General features: G+C 35.9%; 1 protein-coding gene across 1 annotated transcript in view; it reads left to right on the forward strand.

The window, feature by feature from the left end:
* The window catches only part of UHRF2 (ubiquitin like with PHD and ring finger domains 2), a 43962-nt gene extending 24350 nt beyond the window's left edge, over positions 1 to 19612 (forward strand). The window contains exons 5-16 of the mRNA XM_072404234.1: positions 1435 to 1544; positions 2736 to 2922; positions 3711 to 3834; positions 7460 to 7567; positions 9665 to 9769; positions 11572 to 11678; positions 14058 to 14220; positions 14930 to 15067; positions 15637 to 15853; positions 16963 to 17159; positions 17850 to 17948; positions 18325 to 19612. Coding sequence (XP_072260335.1) covers positions 1435 to 1544; positions 2736 to 2922; positions 3711 to 3834; positions 7460 to 7567; positions 9665 to 9769; positions 11572 to 11678; positions 14058 to 14220; positions 14930 to 15067; positions 15637 to 15853; positions 16963 to 17159; positions 17850 to 17948; positions 18325 to 18471 — 1702 coding nt within the window. The 3' untranslated portion in view covers positions 18472 to 19612. The remainder of the gene's footprint in view (positions 1 to 1434; positions 1545 to 2735; positions 2923 to 3710; positions 3835 to 7459; positions 7568 to 9664; positions 9770 to 11571; positions 11679 to 14057; positions 14221 to 14929; positions 15068 to 15636; positions 15854 to 16962; positions 17160 to 17849; positions 17949 to 18324) is intronic.
* The last annotated feature ends 1144 nt before the right edge of the window (positions 19613 to 20756 follow it).

A 20756-nucleotide genomic window follows, 5' to 3' on the forward strand; every position in this document is an offset into this window, starting at 1 on the left:
AATGTTATTCTGAGCACTCTGTTCTGTTTTACTGGGTGCAACAAGACCCCCATTATAATGTGCAACAAGGTAAAGAGTGGAACACGCATTCATATAGTATATATACCCCATGTGCTTTAAGAAGGCTCTAGCCATGTGAATGTTCACCTTACACCGTGAATAATCGTAATTAAAATAAGGCTGTGTTCAAATTTAATGCCAAACTGGGATTTAATTTTTTTCCTTGTATTCATGTAATTAAAATGAACACTAGTCCAACATATCCAACAGTATACACTTTACAATGTGAGAAGCTTATTAAAACAAAATAGGGAACTGTAATTATCATACTTTCTTTTCACCAATTACAGCATTTTTTCTAATTTTCACTTTTTTTATTGCTGTCAAATACTTTAGTTTAAGCAGCATGGATCTCTTTTGTAATTAGGCCAGCTGATGTTGCATGTAATTTCATTCATAGATTGGCCAAAACAGAATATTTTCAAGAAGTAAATCAGAATGCATTGGCTAGCAGAGACTAGCATTCAGTGATCTGTTCTAATTTGTTGTCCCCTTAAGCAGTATTACATAGAAGACATGTTGTACACAATCCAAACGTTTAACCTTCTAGATTCCTCCAGTGTGGGGATTGATTGTCTTCATGATATGTGGAAATATGGACTTTGTAGATTTTTTAAATCTATTTATTTATTTATTTTTTATTAAAATTTATTTTTTATTTAAAGGAACTCTCCAAAGTAGACTTCATAATATTTCCATGTTTCAAGAGTACATGTTCCAAACATTTTCATCCTAAAAATATTTGACTTTTAAATTATTTAAAAAATCTACAATGTATTTCCAAATAGCATGAAGACATTCAATCCCCACACATAATTACCTGAAGTAATTGATTTCTGTATGGTTTGATAAGTCTCACATAGTTGTGGATCAATTTTGGCCCACACGTCTTTACAACATTGCTTTAGTTCATTGATGTCTGCAATTATTTGTTCATACATAGCTCTTAGACCTTTGCAACCGTTTAATCCCCCCCCTTTTTTTTATTTTCCTCTCCAGCCATTAAATTAGGTTGCTCGTGTGCTTGTCCTAAATTCATTGAGTTGCCATGTGTTTGGCACTATATAAATCCTGTTAATAATAATAATTTGCTGATTAGATATTGCATTACCAAGCAGTTAAACAAGTGTAACAAGTACATCAGTATGTACATTTTTTAAGGACATTTTATAGTTCTGGCATCTTTTGCACCATGGTATAGAGTGTATAGTCAAGTCAATAATTGATCATATAAAGTAATGCCCCTAGCATAGTTCTAAGCTGTAAACCAAACGTAAGGAAAGAAAAGCCATACACCATAGATGGCTAAATAGCTGTCCTTAAAACACACAGTGATTGCCTAAATTGATTTATTTTTCATTTTTAATTTTTCAGTAACCCTGAAGATGCTATAAATGACTGTAAGATTGCATTTCCTGAGGAAATTTATAAAATAGAAAAACCTGGGGCATACCCTCTGTCATCTGGAGATGGGGAATTTAAGAGTAAGTGGTTTTGGTTTTGTATAGCAAAGAAAATGATATATCAAATGTGTGCTTTTACCTAGATGCTGCAAGTAAAGGACATTCTATACAAATCTTCAAGCTCAAGGCTGTGGTTCTTTGGTTTTGTGATACCCATTCATACTGTGCTGTAGGCATTGTCTATACATTTAGATCTATTACGTTTTTCTGTAAAACAGTTGATATTGTGGACATAGCAATGATGAGCCAGAGAGTGATTGTATCGTGGTAATAGTTCATCTTTTTGGAAATGGAGGTATTATCAGAAAGATGTTAGGTGTTTTAAAGTGTATGTAAAGAAAACAGAATAATTGTTTGTATAGAGAATATAAAGTTGGATGCTTTGCAAGGTTTTTTAATGCTCATCCTTCTGTTACTTATGTGACCATTGTTAATGAGACAGAAAATTAAGTACAGTCCAAATGGTTTACATTTCCACAAGAGGATAAAGGTCGGGGGAAAATCCTTTAATATAATTATATGTTTCTATGACAGCTGTGTGAGATCGGAAGTCTATTTACTTAGGATAGATTTTTTGTCATGTGTCCACAGCAGGAAGCAGACAAAGAAAAATAACCTGATAGGGTATTTAGCCCTTCTATACTAAAACAAATGACATTACTGAGTTTCAGATGTTTTTACATCTATATTTCCATTAACATGTTTCATTTCATTATTCTGCAGTATAAAGCTGAGCCTAAATGTAATTGTTTTGGGTAGACTGAGGAAGGGTTAAAAAAAATCAATCAAGCCTTTTTATTTGCTCTCCTTTTTGACATGTTTCTCCTTATTTCCGGTCTATTTGGGTACTTTATAGGTTTTAGACAAAAAACAGGAAATGAGAGTAACTCTCTTCAACTGTGGACAAGACAGATAAAAGAATGAGTTGGGGTTGTTAGAACCACTGTTGGGAGTTTTTTGCCATCTGTCTCACCCCTAAGGTGGTTTCCTCCTTCAGTTCCTGTCCAGGTAACTGCTTTTAGACAGAACAGGAAGCCAGGAGAAAACATCTCAACAAGATACATACTGCATTTAGAACCTGGCAGAGGTTTTCAATCTTTTCCACACTATATATAGGAAAAAAAAACTTTGGTTAGATGTTACTCTTACGGAATTTTTATTATGACCATTTTTGTCCAGGTAACATATTCTGACTATACTGTGATTTTACAGGGAAAAGTGGCCCCGAATGTAAGTACTGCAAAGCTGACCCAGAGGCGGAATGCAGGTTTTGTTCCTGTTATGTGTGTGGAGGAAAGCAGGATGCCCACATGCAGCTACTTTGTGATGAGTGCAACATGGCTTACCACATTTACTGCCTAAACCCACCACTATCAAAGATACCTGAAGATGAAGACTGGTATGTATTTAATATGTTTGCCATTTGTACTTATGCCCATGTGCTGTCACACATTTGGGTTCAAACATACCCTTGTTTTTAAACCAAATCAGTTTCACGATATAATCCCAGTTTGTTGAAAATCAGTTGCAAGTCCTAAGTATTTTATAGTCTTTAGGTAGATATATATATTTAAATCAGGTGTATTTAGGATGCAGAGAACATATTTTTGTCTTGATTGACTTGTGGTATTTCCTGGTCCTTTGGGAGAGTACTTCAAGTAATTAGATCAAGTATACTACTTTATCAGCAAAAATATACTCATAGATTTCCTCTGTAAGTACCTATAATGTACATAACACACACTGCTAATGTGCTAAATAAATGGGAGCAAGGAATATCAACAGCCCATATCATTTTTTTTTCTGTATTTTGTAAAAACAAAAAAACATTACCATCTGGATTTGTATAGATCATCTAGCAGGAGTGTTAACAAGATACCTAATACTAAAAAATATTTTTTTTTTCTGTTTTTGGTGGAATAAGCCTTTACAATGGGTTGCGTAAAACTTTGGGACCCTTACTGCCAGCCATACATGAGCTCATGGTTACCTTTAAGATAGCTTTTTTAATTTGATGCCATATTCTCACCCATTAAGCAACAAGCGTGTAAATTTTGTGGGTACCATCACTTACTTTTACGTTTCAGTTTTTCCAGTTGATTGGGTAATGCAATGTGTATGTTGAGGAAATTTTGTTTAGTATTTATGATAAAAGAAACTGTGTTCTTACGTTTTCTTTTTTTTTAGGTATTGCCCTTCCTGTAAAAATGACTCAACTGAAGTGGTAAAGGCTGGTGAAAAGCTAAAACAAAGCAAAAAGAAGGCAAAGATGCCCTCAGCCAGCACTGAGAGTCAGAGAGACTGGGGCAAGGTATATAGTTTTGCTTTCATTTTATTGCAGTGTTAAAAAGTGCTGTAGAGTTCGTACAAAAACCCTTCGACTCTGACTCGTCATTTCATGGTACCACAGTCTCCAACTCCTTTAATTTAAATTGCTGTTGTATGATAATGTTCCATGTTGATTGAAACACAACATACACGGCATTTCATCAGCCCAAGCTCAGCCAATGTAAATCGAAAAGAAGATAGGGTCTGCTTTTGGGAACAAGAACCAGGAAGCTGACACTACCCTATTGAACAGCCTGTAATTGCCAGCATGTAAACTAGTAAAGTTTATATCTGCATTTCAAACTAAAAACACAAAAATGAACACAAAGTTTTATTGTTGTTATCAAGACGATATACAATTTAAAGTACTTGTAGATCTAATGAATTCAGGAACAACTTTACTTATTCAAAAAAATGGACTACATAATTTGCTGCTTTAAAACCATCAATTAAACTACATAAACCAAAAAAAATGTAAAACCCAAAACAGTATAAATGTAAAATTAGGTTTTGCGTATAGTTGGTAAATAAAAATTTACAGACAGGTGTGTGAAGCAGGTATGGGGTGATAAACACCTCTGTTTTCTCACAACACTTTGTGTGCAGGGGACATATATATGTAGAATGTAATCTTATTGTATAACCCTGAATAATTTATATCAACACTAAGCAAACATTTCATAATCCTATCAAGTATAATCCAGATTACAAAGATGTATAAATTTAGGCTGCAGAATAGTTCAGATGAGCTTTATACTAGTGGCAACTTGTGGGTTTAATTAATACAGCAGTGAACTACTTTATCATGACTTTCCTGTGAAATAGAACCTTTTTACATACTGTATGTTTTCAAAAAAAAAGTCGGAGTTGGTAGATTTTTTTTTTGTTGTTCCTCTAACTCCAGATACCCCAAAATTATTACTCCAACTCCCCAGCCCTGGTGCTTAGCAGCTAGAAATTTTGTTACTGTTTCTCCTAACTGAAGATACACTTGCTTGGAAGGTGTGCAGCATGCCGATCGCTAAAGAAAATGTGGAGCAGCCAAGTGTATGACATTGCCTCACAATTTGACAGTGCTTGCAGGCCTTGAGTAAAGTAGGACTCCTGTAACTCATAACTTACAAAGGGCTTAATGAGGCTGCAAAGAACCAAACGGACATATGTATATGTTGCTATGAAAGTCTAATGTACAGTGAAACTTTCAAAAAATGCCCTGATGTCTTGGTTTGTGTAAAAAAAAAAAAAATCTGACATGCATAACGGTAGTTCTTTATCTTGAGTTGTGGTGTTATGCAGCACATATGTGTTCCCTTAGTGTGTTGGGTTGTATTCATAGCACTACAACTTTATATTGTTAACACTCTGTTACAGTTTGTTCATGTTCAGGATACAAAATGTAAGCACACTGTTCCATGTACTTTATCTTAAAATCCCTAGCTACTGCAGGGAGGTTTAAGTAACACTTCTATTTCCATAGCTAGAGGATTACATAGACTGTGATTTTGTAGCCATTCCAAGCCTGCTAATCACATGTTTGAAAATTCTCACTGCTTACCTAAGAAATATTACTTTTTTTTTAAATACTTTGCATGCTAGGAGAGTGGAAAGTACTATAAAACAAATAAGGTGCCCAGGCATGCGATAATGCTTAAGTATTTTTCATAACCATTGTTAAGTTGTGTTTTGTTTTGTTTTTTACATAAATAAATTGCAAAATCCTTCTTAACCTCTTAATATAGACATACTTTTGGATAATAATAATAAAGCATTGGAATAATGAAATGTATTTCACTTGAAATTGCAGGAAGATACATTTGTTCCTTTTTACAAGTACATTTTTTGATCATTACCATTTGTATTAGGATACCTGTGATAACAGCAATGTGTAGAATGCTATGCTGACCTCTACAATTGCACGTGGCTGGCTGTCATGGTGATCAAGTCACTGACCCTATACAAGCATGCTTATCAGCAGTTCTCTTTAAATTTAGGAAATGCTTGTTCAGTGTTTTGACACAAAAAGAAACTAGAAACAGCCAAGAAATTAGTTTGTCTGGAAGGGGCAACAGTGATCATTTGCATAGTTTTCTTAGAAAGGGTTCTGTTTTAGTACAATAAAAGGCTTAAATTTGCCAGCCTAAACAACTACCAAATCCTGTGACTTGTTGCACATAACAAAAACACATATTCTGAATGATCCAAATCTTTCTTGATTTGTGTTTCACACTCTGCCTCTCCCAGACACTGCAGCTCATAGTGAAGGGGTTTCAGCAACAGGAGTGCTGCCAATCCAGGAAACAGAGATACTGATACCTACAACATTTTCTCATCCCACTGTGGTGCATGGAGTGTGGCAGCTCCATACAAGAGCAGTGCAGCATTGTTGTTTTCACAGGAAGCTGCATAAGGAGGCTGTTGTTGCTGCCTAAAATCACTTTTTGGACTAACAGATCCAGTTTACTTTGCTGTTAGGGGCTCAAGAGCTTTTGTACTGAGCAAGAATATTTTGCCTGTTTGGTCTAAAACTAATCCTGCAGCGATGCAATAGCAATTTGAAAATTGCAAAAAAGTATTGGCCCAAATATCTCCCTTTTTTCTTTCACTGTCAAATGTCTGCTGAGAATCATTACTATATACTGAACAAAACAGAACTCATCATCCCCCCCCCCCCCCTCAAATTAAAAATCTCCCCCTGACATATTTCTAATTGTTAACAACAATCTTATTGTCCCTTCCCTCAGACACTTTTTCCTGATGTCACCTTTGACTCTGTCCTCTCATTTACCCCCCATATTCAGAACATTTCCAGGTCCTGTCACTTTCATCTACACAACATCTCCAAAATCTGCCCCTACCTGTCCCCTGAGACCACCAAACTCCTTGTACATGCTCTTATCATCTCTCGTCTGGACTACTGTAACATCCTCCTCTCTGGTATTCCACTAACCCGACTCTCTCCTCTACAATCTGTTATGAATGCTGCAGCCAGACTCGTTCATCCTTCTTACCTGCTCCTCTTTGCAGATCTCTTCACTGGCTTCCATTTCACCTTAGAATCAATTTCAAGCTTTGCCTTCGGAATCCCTCCACAGTCACTGTCCCACTTTTCTGACCTTTTCTGACCTGGTAAAATAGTACTCCCCTAGCCGCTCTCTCCGCTCCTCCATTGACCTAATAATGACTTCCTCACTCATAACCTCATCACACGCACGGATAAAAGACTTCTCTAGAGCTGCCCCAACTCTCTGGAATGGTCTTCCTCGTCCTATTTGGCTTGCTCCTACTTTCTTCTCATTTAAAAGTGCTCTGAAAAAAAAACATTTTTTCAAACTTGCCTACCCGTCTTCTTCTGTCTTTTGAAACCATCACTACTTCCCACTATTACATATCCCCCATCCTATTGTGTGTAAATTCCCCCACCTACTAGAATGTAAGCTCTTCGGGGCAGGGTCCTCTGCTCCTGTATCACGGTCTGTATTCGTCTATCATTTGCAACCCCTATTTAATGTACAGTGCTGCCTAATATGTTGGCGCTATATAAATCCTGTTTAATAATATTATTAATATTAATAATAATAATATTATACTGTTTCTATATTTCTCCAAAGGGAATGGCTTGTGTTGGACGCACTAAGGAGTGTACCATCGTCCCTTCAAATCATTATGGTCCCATTCCTGGTGTTCCTGTCGGGGCATTATGGAAATTCCGAGTGCAGGTATGTTCTACATAAATAATGTATTGTAAGTTAGCTTCAACATAACATATATGCATATTTCTCAGCTAGTAAAGTATGATCAAACTATTTTATTATAACATATTATATTATATTAGGTTATACTGGGACAGAAGGCCTCCACTGACTGGAATAACTGTGCACTTAAATTACATAAACTGTTTTTATTCTGGCGCGTTACACCAATGTTTAAAATATGTCTTGTGGCAGCTAAGACTTTTTAGTCTTTTCATTCATTTTTTATTCATAGTAAAGGGAAAATAACCAAACATAGCAAGATGCACTTTAAATATGCAAGGGAAATGTTAGGCTGCAATTACTGACCTGTATTGGTTTCTTTTTTTATGAAAAAAAATCGGATGCCTGGCTGTATCAGACCATATTCCTGATTCTTGGACCGTGAGCAGGCAAGGCATACAGCTGACGAATTTAAAGCACAGAAAATGATTTCCTTTTTCCTAGAATACCAGTGTAGAATACTGCAGTTGCCAGCTTATCTGTTCCAATAAAGAATTGATGTGATGTTAATTTTGTGAAGGTATATAGTTCTTGTTAGGTGTAGCTAGTATTTTAAAGTCGGTGTGTAGCTTGCAAGTTTCAGTATTTACACTGTAGATTTGGCAACCTTGCTTCAGATATCCTCTCAAATTGCATGAAGAAATGTTCTCTTGTAATATGATTTTATAAATGAGATTGCATTTGCATCTAACTCCCAGCACCCAAAACCCCTTGATGGGGGGGTCTTAATTGTGGAAGGGGTTTTCCTCTAGTCGTTACATTTTATAACAAAATGCCCTTTTCATTTTCCTGGCACAACATAATGTATTTACCATTCAGTGAGTGTTAAGACATGGCATCTGTAAGAAGCAGTATATAATCGTATACATTTTGTTCACACAATCAGAAAGAATTTGTGATCCACAGATATATGCTGCCAAGTGTCAGACACCTAATAAAATCTTATGGAAAGTCTAATCTAAACCCTGCTTGAAGGCAGCCAAGGGTGTAATTAAAGAAAAGGTGGATAACTCCAAGGCTGAAATTCATATGAATGTGGGAGCACTAGACAGATAAAAGGGAAATTTTTCATATGTGGGTCAGCTTTGAGATTCCAGTAGATTCATTAATAATAACTTCCCTGCAACAGCATTAATATTAGCTACTGCAATATGAGGCATCCTTGAAATATTCGAAGTGGGCACAGGTTTTTATCAAATGACATGGTCTGACTGGGGCTAAAAGCAGCCCCCCCACACAAAAATATAGTAGTTAGCAGAGAAATATTTACAACAATGAGCTCTATGTATAAGAGCTGTTGACATTACTGCTGATGTGGCATAGTTTAGGCCATTTTAAATAGTTTAATATTACAAGCTAAAGCAGTTTTGTGAACAGCTTTGCTTATGTAACTATGGTTGCTATCCTTCCTTGCAGATATTGCAATCACCTAAACAATTTATGAATAGTATACATCTAATTTTTATGTGAATAGTATTTCAAAAATGCAAAGCAAAACAGTAATAAATGAATATACCCTTTGCAATGAACACCAACAGAATAGGCATTTTTCAAGTAGCCCCACCATCTCCCCCTTTTTATCCAGCATGTTTTTTTTTTGCCTCCTCTAAGTCTGCGTTCTAGTACTGTTTTAGATGGGGGAATAATTTAGCATTGCAGAATCCTGGTGTGTTAGACAGTACTGAGATTTTCCTGGCGCTGAAGGGACCCTGCTGATGGAAAACCAATAGGAAGTGTTCATGTTATTTAGGCAGTTGTGTGAACATCCAAAGAAGGACTTTCTTCCAGCATAAAAAAAGAGAAGTCTTTGGCCATGAATCTCATCTGCAGATCTGGGAAAGTAAAAGGTGCATTTTGGTAGTTTGAATGACCGTGAATGTTTGAGGGAGGTGGGATAAGGAGTGGCAGACCAGGAGTCCAGAGAATACCTTTAAAAAAAACAAGCTTAAAAAAGATGGTAACCATTAAGATTTTACTATTCAAACAGCCTAGGAAACCAAAATTTAAATTTTTTTTAAAATGAGCAATTTTATGAAGTATGATTTTTTTTTTCCTGTTTAGGTCAGTGAAGCAGGTGTCCATCGGCCCCATGTTGGTGGGATTCATGGGCGAAGCAATGATGGGGCATACTCTCTAGTGTTAGCAGGAGGATTTGAAGATGAAGTGGTATGTATTATGCAACACAAAAAGTTGTAAAACTGTGGCATTTTAATTATATTGTTGGACAATTGTGGTTAATGCTACCTAGAAGTGCCTCCATTTTTGTAATAAAGTATAACTATAATATGTATGCTGTATAGCAGTGGTTCCCAACCTTTTGGGTATCACGGACCACTAAATTTACAGACTCCAGACCGTGCATGTGTGGGGAGCCGTGTGTCACTCAAAGGGGAAGAAACTTCCCCCAGAGTGATGTTATGATGCCAGATCTTGCCTCACTCTCCCCAGACACAACCCGCCCGCTGCCCTGAGCCTGCGTTGTATACTGGAAACATGGTCCCCGCTCTTGCTGATGCGCCTCCCCCAAGCAGAGGTCCTTCAGTGGCCTGGGGACCACAGGTTCAGGGTTGCTGCTGTATATAGCATGTATACCCTATTAATTAACCACCTTTCTATTTCAATCTGCAGCAATTGTAATCTTCTAAAACTATCTAAATATTTAATCTTGTATAAAAACCTGGAGGATTATGACACCATTGGCTTACCCCCTACCTGGAAACAAAATACTTAGGCAACAGTCAAAGACTGATGTGATCATCTATTTACTTTCTTTGATCCTATAAGTATTTGTCTTACATCATTGCATGCACTATGCCAGATTGGCATTGGAACTGCTAGAGGCTGATATCAAGTTTATTTTTACTAGTAATTTAAAAAAATGAATTTAAAGATTTATTAATAACTGTATAACTGCATGAATTGTGCCTTTCCATCACCTTACTGTTAACTTTTAAAGCATCATGCCTGGGAAAGAAAAAGACAGGGTCTACACGGAATGTTTTTAAAACACATTTTAATTGCAATTATACAAGTGTTTTAAAGCCTGCCTGTAAACAGCCATGATGGGTTTATAAATGTTTATGCAAGAATTTACCAGAGTTTTATGCTAATTTTAACACTGGGGAATGAGTACAAGGGGCTTCACCTGAAGGCGTGAAAGTCAACAAGACTTTAATGTGAAAGTTCTTTTTTTTTTTTTTTAAATTAAATTAATGGTATTTATGTTTAACTGTATATACTTAATTTTTTTTCCCATCCCACCATGAAAGGATGATTCCCACGGCTGCACTCTGACAATGAGCACAGCCCGAGGGACTCTTGGCAGCATGGGAACCTTAGGCACCAGAGGGCAAATGAGGACAAGTGTCCCCATTCACCTCCAGGGCTGATTGGCTGAGAAAAGGTAAACCCTGATTATGCTTGAACTTTGAGAAAGCAAAGGAAAAATGTACGTGGTGTCTTTTCCGTCTTACATCCAAGAATCTCTTCCTCTTTCTTTTTTTATTTATTTATTTTTTTTTACAGTCCTCCTACATTATCAGTACGAGAGGCTCATGACCATCATTTTGACCTAGTATTGGCATGAAACATGTATATCATTACTACCTGTGAAATTTTGATGCTTGATATTCCATACCGCTACTAATGTGACACTGTCTTATCATGCATATGTGAAATTTGTTTGCCCTGTGATTGTATTATATTTTAGTTATGTGTACTACAGTGATTTGTTAAGTGATGATAATGACACGGCTATATATATCTTTGCAATGCTTTATATAGCAATGCCATTACATATGAAATGCTTCTATTGCATCTAGAAGAAGTTGATGCCCCTAGTTTTTTCGCCCCCCCCTCCCCAAATACATATTTTGTAACATGGTTTTTCCTATCTAGTTTTTTTGTAGTCCTAGTTTTGTAGCATATGCTTATTGATTAATCACTGAAAGTATTTTTTCTTTTCTTAGGACCGAGGTGATGAGTTCACATACACTGGCAGTGGTGGTCGAGATCTTTCTGGGAACAAAAGGATTGGAGAACATTCATTTGATCAGACTTTGACTCATATGAACAGGTTAGTTTCTTCCATGGAATATAAATGTGCACAGTTTTTGTGGTTAAACTTGAGAATTAAAGTGTACTCCATAATACAATTTATGACCACAGCTAATTGTAATAGAGCAGTCAATGTCAACCTGCCTTGTGTCTTTGTGGACCTTATATGTTCTTTATAGTGTTTGTGGTCTGTAATTAAAGTTTTAAAGTGGTTTATAGTGGCAAGTATTGGTATTGTTTTAATCAATGGGTTCACAAATGTAAATGTATATATAAAAAAGGGCCATGAAAAGAGACAGGTAAGTATGTTTTATTGCAGAAGGGACATTCACTGTTCATTTCTGCAATAAAGACCTGGCTGTTTGCTGAGTTTTCTCAAAACATTTGCCCACTGTTGATCTTTGTTGACATTTGACCATGTCTGTTGGCTTTAGGAGGGGCCATGGATCAGGGTGAAGGTTGTTATTTGGAACATTTATTTTTGATAAATATTTAAAAGCATATCAACCTAAGTCTAGGATTATAAAGAGCCCCATGTTTCAGTTATCTCTGTTCAGGATAATATAAAGTCATTATGTACTCTGCAGTCGACGGCCCTAAATTTTTACCTGTATCGTCAGTATCCCTGAATGGATGTTTTATATAGTTGTTAAATGTTTGCTTAACAATCCCTTTAATAATTGACATAATAACATTTCCATTAAATTGCTTTTGCTCAAAATGTTCTTTTTGTGCTAAAGCACTGAAGCTTATACTGTTATAAAGGCAAGCCTTGGCCCTTTTTGACTATTAATGTTTTTTACCCCCTCAGTAATTAATTTAGAAAATTGATTAAGGACTTTATGGCTGTTTGTAATTTTGCTAACATCTTAGCAGCCTAATAATGGACCCTGCTAATATTTAGGAGGCTAAAATTTGTATCCTACATTCTTTAGTAAAATAAGGAGTAAAATAGTGTCATCATATGATAATCTTCATGCTTATTGTTTACCTGCATCTTCAGAGATGCAGGTAATGTGTGGTCACTTGTGCTGAACATTCAATGTATTTTAGGGAATGTAGGGTATTGCACAAGGTATATATTTGCATTTTATTTATGTATACTAAACTGTTTGCACTGGATGTTACTTTTAATTGTTTTTGCAATTGTAACTATGATTGATTTGATTCAATCCTTGCTCCTAATGATTAATTACAAGTATTGGACTACTATCTTCTCAGTTATCAATTTTACCATTATATCGAAATATTGTTTGTAACACAAAGTGCTAAATTAAATTGCAGGTCTGTCTTATTTTACCAGACATAGGATTGATATTGTTGTGCAGGAGGCTAGAAAAACAAAACAAAATATGTTTTTTTGTATTTTTTTAGTGTGCTAAGATGCAGTATAATACAACATTATTAGTTCACTGAAATGCTATAACGGTGGATCTTGTAGCCAAGAGAAGTAGCCAATACCAGTGGGTTTGATTTTGTTAGATTTTGCCCACTGAGGTGTTTAAGTTTCCAATAGTTTTAATGTTTTCTCCCTATTGGGTATTCCTTTTGCTATGCACTACTTGACATAACACAGTGGTGATTTACTTTCCTTCCTATATCAGATATTAAAATGTAGCATTTATCTTTTACAGAGTTACATATACTTGTCTAATATCGCTAAATCGCATTATTTATTCTTACCAGTATATTTGAAAAAAAAATTATATTAATAAGTTATCAAGGAAATCTAAAATGATATAGAACACTTAAACTGAAGACTTTCTTTTTCTTCCTATTGATAAAGCTAATTATTAAATAATAGTAATGCAATATTACCCAATATTTGTAAAGTAAAGCTGCATTAGCTACTAAATGCTACATTTCATTTCTTGGTGGCAAGAGCTTTTTTGTTCTCTCAGAAACAAAACATTTCCTAAAACATTACCTAAACTATAGTTTATATGCACAAACTGCTCAAAAAATTAGGGGAAGACCTAAATTATGTATCAATGTAAATTATTGAAAAATTCAAGTTGAAAATATTTATTGATGAACATGAAATTTACTGAAAAAAAAAATGATAAAAGAACAGTTAATGATAACCAAAATCTTTAACCCATTGAAGGGTGGATTCAAAATCACTCTAAAACAAGCTTAATTTTCTTGGTGTCACACTATGCTGCTGGAGTGTTCCATAACTGTTTGAGCAGTGTGTGTGTATGTACACACTCACACACACCTACACACACTTACACTTTATTGTAACAAAAACTTTTACCTTTTACTTTTAACTTTTATTCTTTACCTCTAATATGACATTTTATTATTATGGTAATTGATGATGAATTTATTATATCATAATTCCATGATATGCACAACGTTTATTGTGCTTTCATCTTCTTGCATCCCCTTCAAGGGCCCTGGCCCTAAATTGTGATGCGGCCCTGAATGATAAAGATGGAGCTGAGTCTAAGAACTGGAGAGCCGGAAAACCTGTCCGCGTAGTCCGAAGCTCAAAGGGGCGTAGAATCAGCAAATATGCCCCCGAAGATGGCAACCGATATGATGGCATTTATAAGGTTTTCATCCCCATAAGAATTGCTGCCTATATGTTTCTGCTTAAATGGAGCCTGGATTTTCTCAAGGCTAAAATGTTTGCATTGTTTTCTTGAAAAATTACTAATTTTGTCAGTAGGAATGATTTGTTAGCAGTAAACCTTTAATGAAAAACATAGTTTAAAAGTGCATGAGCCATTCAAATTGGTGCTTTGGCTTTTAGTTTTATTCATATAAAAATGCTTTGTAGGTGGTATCTTGTTTCTTTTTATTGGAATGTAATGTCATTTGAATAACTAAATTGTCTTAAATTCTACCCTCCCTAATGTTAAATATATGAAGGCACAACTTTTTTTTTTTTTTTTTACATGTTAATTGAAGTGTAAGCAAAGCAAAAAATTTTGTTTATATTTAAAATGGAGTAGGAAGGTGAAAAACCCCTCTATGTGGTTGTGTGCCTTTCCTTCTAGGAAAAAAATGCACTGTGGATAGATTTCCTATTTTGATTTCCTCAAATACTGCAATTTGTCCCCATTCCAGTATTTTCCCTTACCTCTGATAAGTCAGAAATTTCCATTTCCCCTCACTTTCTTAAACAACCTAGCAATGGCTATTCAAAATTAAAGAAATAACATTTTGCCTTTAGATAACATGAAATTTTATGAGCTTTGCATATGTTTATTTGTGAATCAAAAAAAAAAACTTTGAATACTGCCTGACTTTGTTATGTAGGTGGTAAAATATTGGCCTGAAATAGGCAAATGTGGCTTCCTGGTGTGGCGATACCTATTGCGAAGGGATGACATGGAGCCTGCCCCATGGACTTCAGAAGGAATCGAACGCTCAAAGAAACTTGGACTGACTTTACAGGTGAGGCCAGAAACACAAATGTGCATTAATCCTTTTAATTTAAAAGGTCAAATCTCGATAAGAAGACCCAGCTGGGCAGTCATCATATGTCTTGTAACAGCCTCATTTAAATAACACATGACCTAAAATATTTATGTTTTTGGTGCTTTTTTGTAATCTAAAAATAGTTTAGTGTAAAGTACAACAATTTTGCTAAACTTCCCTCTCATCCAGCATTGCAAGCTCCCTTGCTGTTACATACATCTGTGCTTGGCTTTCTTCCAGGTACAGCTTTTTTTCCCATCTTGATTGGCCTGGCCAGGGTCACTTAAAATGAGTTAATTCTCTCTGGCACCAAGGTGTGCTGAAAATGTACACTGAAATGCAAATGTGTAGCGCGGTGTCTATTTAAAAGGAACATGTAAATAAAATCCTGTCAAATATTTTATTGTATGTCTATTGTTACACTTGGGTAAAGTGCCAAATAAATACAAAAACAAATAATTTATTCACAAATTTTATGAGTGGATGCATGCCAATTATGATAAAATAAATTCTAAAATATTGATTGCTATGGGACTTTTCTACAGTTTCCAGAGGGATATTTGGAAGCAATGGCTAACAAAGAGAAGAAAGTAAAGAAACCAGCTCCAAAATCTGAGCCCAGCAGTCCAGCCAGTTCATCCAATCAAAGTTCCCGGAGCCAGAGCAAGCCAAGTACCCCAGAGCACAGCCATGGCACCCGCAGCAACTCTAAAAATAGTGCCACCCAAAGCAACGGAAGCCAGAAAAGGCATATTGAAGATGGTATGTGTTTTTGTATACATTATTTTTATGATTATCTGCTTATTTAGACTTGGTGTAATAATGATCTTTAGTCATTAAAGAGGAACTTAAATACAAACCCAAAAAAACACCTTCAATCCGGAAGGGCAGTCCGGTTGCTCAGGGTGTCCCGCGTCGTCCCGACATTTGTCCTGGAGCCAGTTCTCCGGGCGCTGCCATCTTCTTCTCTTCCTGGCTTCTGCATGTGCCTGAGATGCTTGAGCATGTGCAGAAGGAGCACCCAAGGATGCCTGACATAGGTATCCCAGTAGGCTTTGCACTCCAAATTATTCTCTATCGCCTAGGCGGTCGAAAATTAGGGAGTGGTGCTGCACCCTTTTTTATTTAAAAAAAAAAAAAAAAAAAGTTGTTGCAAAAAGTATGTAAAGTGAAGTTTCTGAGTTTAGTTACGCTTTAATACAGTATGACCTCATTCCTATGTATAAATGTTTTCAATATATTTCTTCTAATATTTACACAGTCCAAGTGCTTTGGTTAATTGTAGGAATAATTCAGTAATCTGGTCATTTGAAAGTGGCATTACACACTTGCTAAAAACAACTGAATTCAGGTTAGAAGTGATTGGCACATCTCCCCAGTTTTTTTAAATTAAGCATCAATTGGTCTAAAATATTTTTGGGTGGAGTGTTTAGAGATACAGGGATGAGAAGTTTTCTTCTTGTAGCTTTTTTTTTTTTTTTAAATATTATTTAATACCTACTTTACCTACCTTTAGTGGCTGATCTGTATAATAACTGATATGCTCAACTAAAAAAAAAAAAATGAAATGTGTGGGATATTTTAAGTCAAACATGCACATGACAGAACTGTAAACACTGGTCTGGTAAGAAAGAAGGTTATTATGATGGTAATGTGTGGCTTTGCAGTGTTCAAAATTCTTTGTTTTTCTGTATTATGTTTACATAAAACCAGAGTGCATCCTTGTATAAATTTATATGCATTGTTTTATTAGCTCAGAGCCAGTTCTGTCCAGTAGAGGGCATCATTTACCATCAAAACTTACACCTCCTAATGTGAACTAGGTTTTAAGTTTGTTTTATTCTTACCTTTCTTCTTTTTGTTGATTTCAGATGACACAAATGGGGATACTTTACCATCTAAATCTGTAAAGCTGACAGAGGAAGGGGAAGAGGAAAAGGAAAAGGAAAAGAAAAAGGATCGCGGTGAAGCATTTCAGCTTACAGAACAGCAAGATTGGCTTATTAAAGAGGATTCCCAGAACCAGAAGCTGTGGGATGAAGTTCTGTCTTCTATCAAAGAAGGCCCTGTAAGTGTGACTACTGTGGATTTGATGGCCATTTATGAACAGATATAGGATATTGCTTATAAGTATTTGGTAGTGGAGTCTGTTAGCCATTGACTAAAGCTAAATGTTTGTAGTTTAAGTGATATCCTTTATTGGCTAACTTGGGTTATGAAAGTTGCAAGATTTCATTATTGCTAAGATCTCTTGCATTTTTTAAAACGCAGTTTGACCAATAAAGGATATCACATGAACTGCAACCCTTCTGTGTTGTTTTTTTGATCAATGGAGAATTTTTTGTTTTAGTGTAGAACTAAAAGGTATAGGGTTGGATTTATTAAAATACCTGAAGACTGGAGATCATAGACAAGCATAGGGGAAGGAAGCCTGTAATGGATTTTCCTAAAATTCTTAAAATGTTCTTAAAAAACTTAAAAATTGTGGTGTTGGCCTCTTGCCGTACCCCTTTACATTCAGAGTGTACAGAAGAAGTAGCTCCTCATTGCTCTGCTGCTTCAATACCTGTACAATCACAGGCAGGGGAGGTCACCTAGCTGTATGGCTAAACTTCAGCAGAGGGGAATGCCAGTCAATCAATTTCAGGACTAGCTGAAAAGTCATATGCACACCAGCCTGAGCTTAAATTGTTGCAAAATTAGTAAAATGTCTATCCTTTTTTTATAATTTCTTTTCTTTGTTTTTTTTTTTTAATAGAAATTTCTGAAAACAGTTGAACAAACATTTATGTGTGTGTGCTGCCAGGAATTAGTTTACCAGCCAGTTACAACAGCGTGTCTTCACAATGTGTGCAAAGTGAGTAAACCTTTTTAATGTTTTCAGGTATAACAATCATTTCTGCCTTGTTTTGTCTGGGATACAAGTGTATATAAATGGGATCTCTTTGTCTTGTCATAAACACATAGAGAAATCATGTTCTAGAATTGAAAGTTCAGTCTAGGATGAGACTGGGAAGTACAGGTACTAAGCATAAGTTTGCTTAAGCATTCTTGCTTAAGAGCTCTTTCCTCATTCTGTGACCTTGTCTACATTATGGAAGATTCAGCAGTCTCTATATTGCCGTATGATCTTGACATAGATATGGATTGGGGACTGAAAAATATTGTTGCAAACGGGAATGATGAATACAGGATTTACCATAATTGAACATTATTGTACATTTTTTTTTCAGAGCTGTTTGCAACGTTCCTTCCGAGCCGAGGTCTACACCTGTCCAGCATGTCGCTTTGACCTTGGAAAGACTTACAATATGGTTGCTAACAAGGTCCTGCAAACACTTCTTGACCAGTTTTTTCCTGGCTACAGCAAAGGACGGTGATTGGTTGTGCTTGTACAGCACGTACCTTTTTGACTTTTTATAAATAAAAACAGATTCAATAAACCACAAAATAAGAATATTGGACCAACAGGCAGCGTGGAATTAAAACACCTCCTTCACATTGGAGAGAAATGCTCTCATGTCTCCACGTCTTCTATTCTCAACTGTCGCAACATCCAAGGTAGTCTGTCTCCTACGTCTATGGATTTGGACACCATCTTCACTTGCTGGCTACCACACCTACAGTCTGGCTTGTTCAACTACCTCAGGGCAGAGGAAGAGAATACTTGGGGACAACATGAGCAAGAAATCAATTATCTGAAGTTCAGCAACGCACAGCCTCCTGGATGTTCAGTCATTCCTGTATTAAGACATTTTTCTGCTGGTGCCAAGAGGGTGCACAGTGGGTTGCAGGAAAAAGGCTTGTAGACTCCTTTCAGGAAGGAAGGGCTCAACATACACTGACAGCACTTAAATACAAAGAGTTGTGTTAGATTACAGAACAGCAAACTGTTTTTATTTCTTTCCTTTTTTACTTTTTCTCTTCCCCTTTCTTTTGCAGCACTTATTTGTAGTTTATTACTGTGAGCTTCTGTCTGCTTTATATTTTGTACCTTATGCCAGCTGACTACTAATATTACTAATGACAGCAATATGTATGCATTGTTGCTACATTAGTGTAATGTGATCTGTGTTTTTTGCTTTTCTTCCTCCCCTTTTTTCTTTTTGCTCTTAGGGATAATCAATACACTCTAGCAATGTGATTTAATTTTTGTCTTTCCAATACAGAAAGCCACTTTTTTTTTAGTTGAATGCTTTGGTAGAGCCTTGTTTCATTTGCAGTACTATCTGCAAAGCATTGCAAATGGGTGACAGTTATAGCTTGGAGAGGGTCTAAAACTAGCTTCCTATTGTGATCTCAAATTTTATACACAGTATATCCCCTAAAATATACCTTATTAAATATTTTATGATTCTGAGATGTTGCTTATGTTTATTTGCTGCTCCATGCTGTGTACCTGTAGAAACCTAACCCATTTTCTATAGAAATGTTTTTATATGATGAAGTTTTTTATGAAAATATTTTGTGTATTTGCTCAGTGAGGTTTTGTCTGTTCATTGGTATAAAGTGGCTTGTGTATCCGTGGTGGTCTTTCTTAATTGGTAGGTGAAGTGACATAGGTGTTTCAGGGCAATGGGGAAAACTGGCAACCTGAAGTTGAAAATCTAAACAAGTGCATGCCTAGTGCAAAATGTTTTGGTATGGAAACCAAATGCATTCTTTCATACATTCTGGATTTAATATCAGTATCTTTTTGACTACTTTAGAACATCTTGCATTTTAGAACAAATATTTTTAAACTACAGCTATAGAGCTAAAAACATCAGAGCAGGTTAGGTTTAAAGGGACAGGCCCTTAGTCTAATTCAAACCAAAAAATGACCCAGCTCACACACCAAAGATCTGTCTGCTCCCCAAGATTTGCTGTTTACAGCCTAACAAAGATAAGTCATAGGAAGTTTGCATTTCACTCAATAGTGGGACCTAATTATTGATTAAAGATATGTGAAAAGATCATTGGAGTTAATAATAAATTATTCAAAGTGCTTAAAAAGCACTGGCAGGCTCTGGAGGAACTCTGGCTGTGTCAGTATTTCCCTTGCTGGGTAATATGTTACCTTCACTTACTATAGTGTCTTGTTCACTGTGTAGAAACAATATCAGGACAATATCAAATTGTTAAATGTTATTGGTGGTTGAAGCTCTGCTATCAAGTGTTTAAAACCTGCTGTCCGCTGAAAAGGTAAGTAGTATTCCTCTTCCCAGGCAGGGTACTTTTCAGTTAGATATTGTCAGAAAAGCAATAGTAGCGTTTTATTCAAGCATATGAAAATCAGGTAAAACCACAGTTAGTAATGAAATGACCAAAGCCTATCCAATGCTATTAAACATTTTATCATTTCTGGAATGTAAAATTATAGAAAAAAATACAGTTTAAAATATTACTAGAGAAAAAAATTGGTCCCTCATCTCTCCCTACTTCACATTTGGCGTCCAGACCCCCAACGTGTGGCTGGCTGGTAACTTCCACCATGAGATCATTCTCACAATTCTACAGGGAAGCTTTCCATTAAGGCTTTTTGTGTATTAGAAACATCCAACTCCTTTCTGAAGCACTCTAAAGTTACCCAGAAATAGTTAATGAAGAAGATTCCATATTTTCATAGCCCTGCAATACATTCTATAAGGGACATTTAAACTTCTTTCTTACCATTGTAAACAAT

This window comes from Pyxicephalus adspersus, chromosome 3 (genome assembly GCF_032062135.1).
Source record: "Pyxicephalus adspersus chromosome 3, UCB_Pads_2.0, whole genome shotgun sequence".
Lineage (NCBI taxonomy): Eukaryota > Metazoa > Chordata > Amphibia > Anura > Pyxicephalidae > Pyxicephalus > Pyxicephalus adspersus.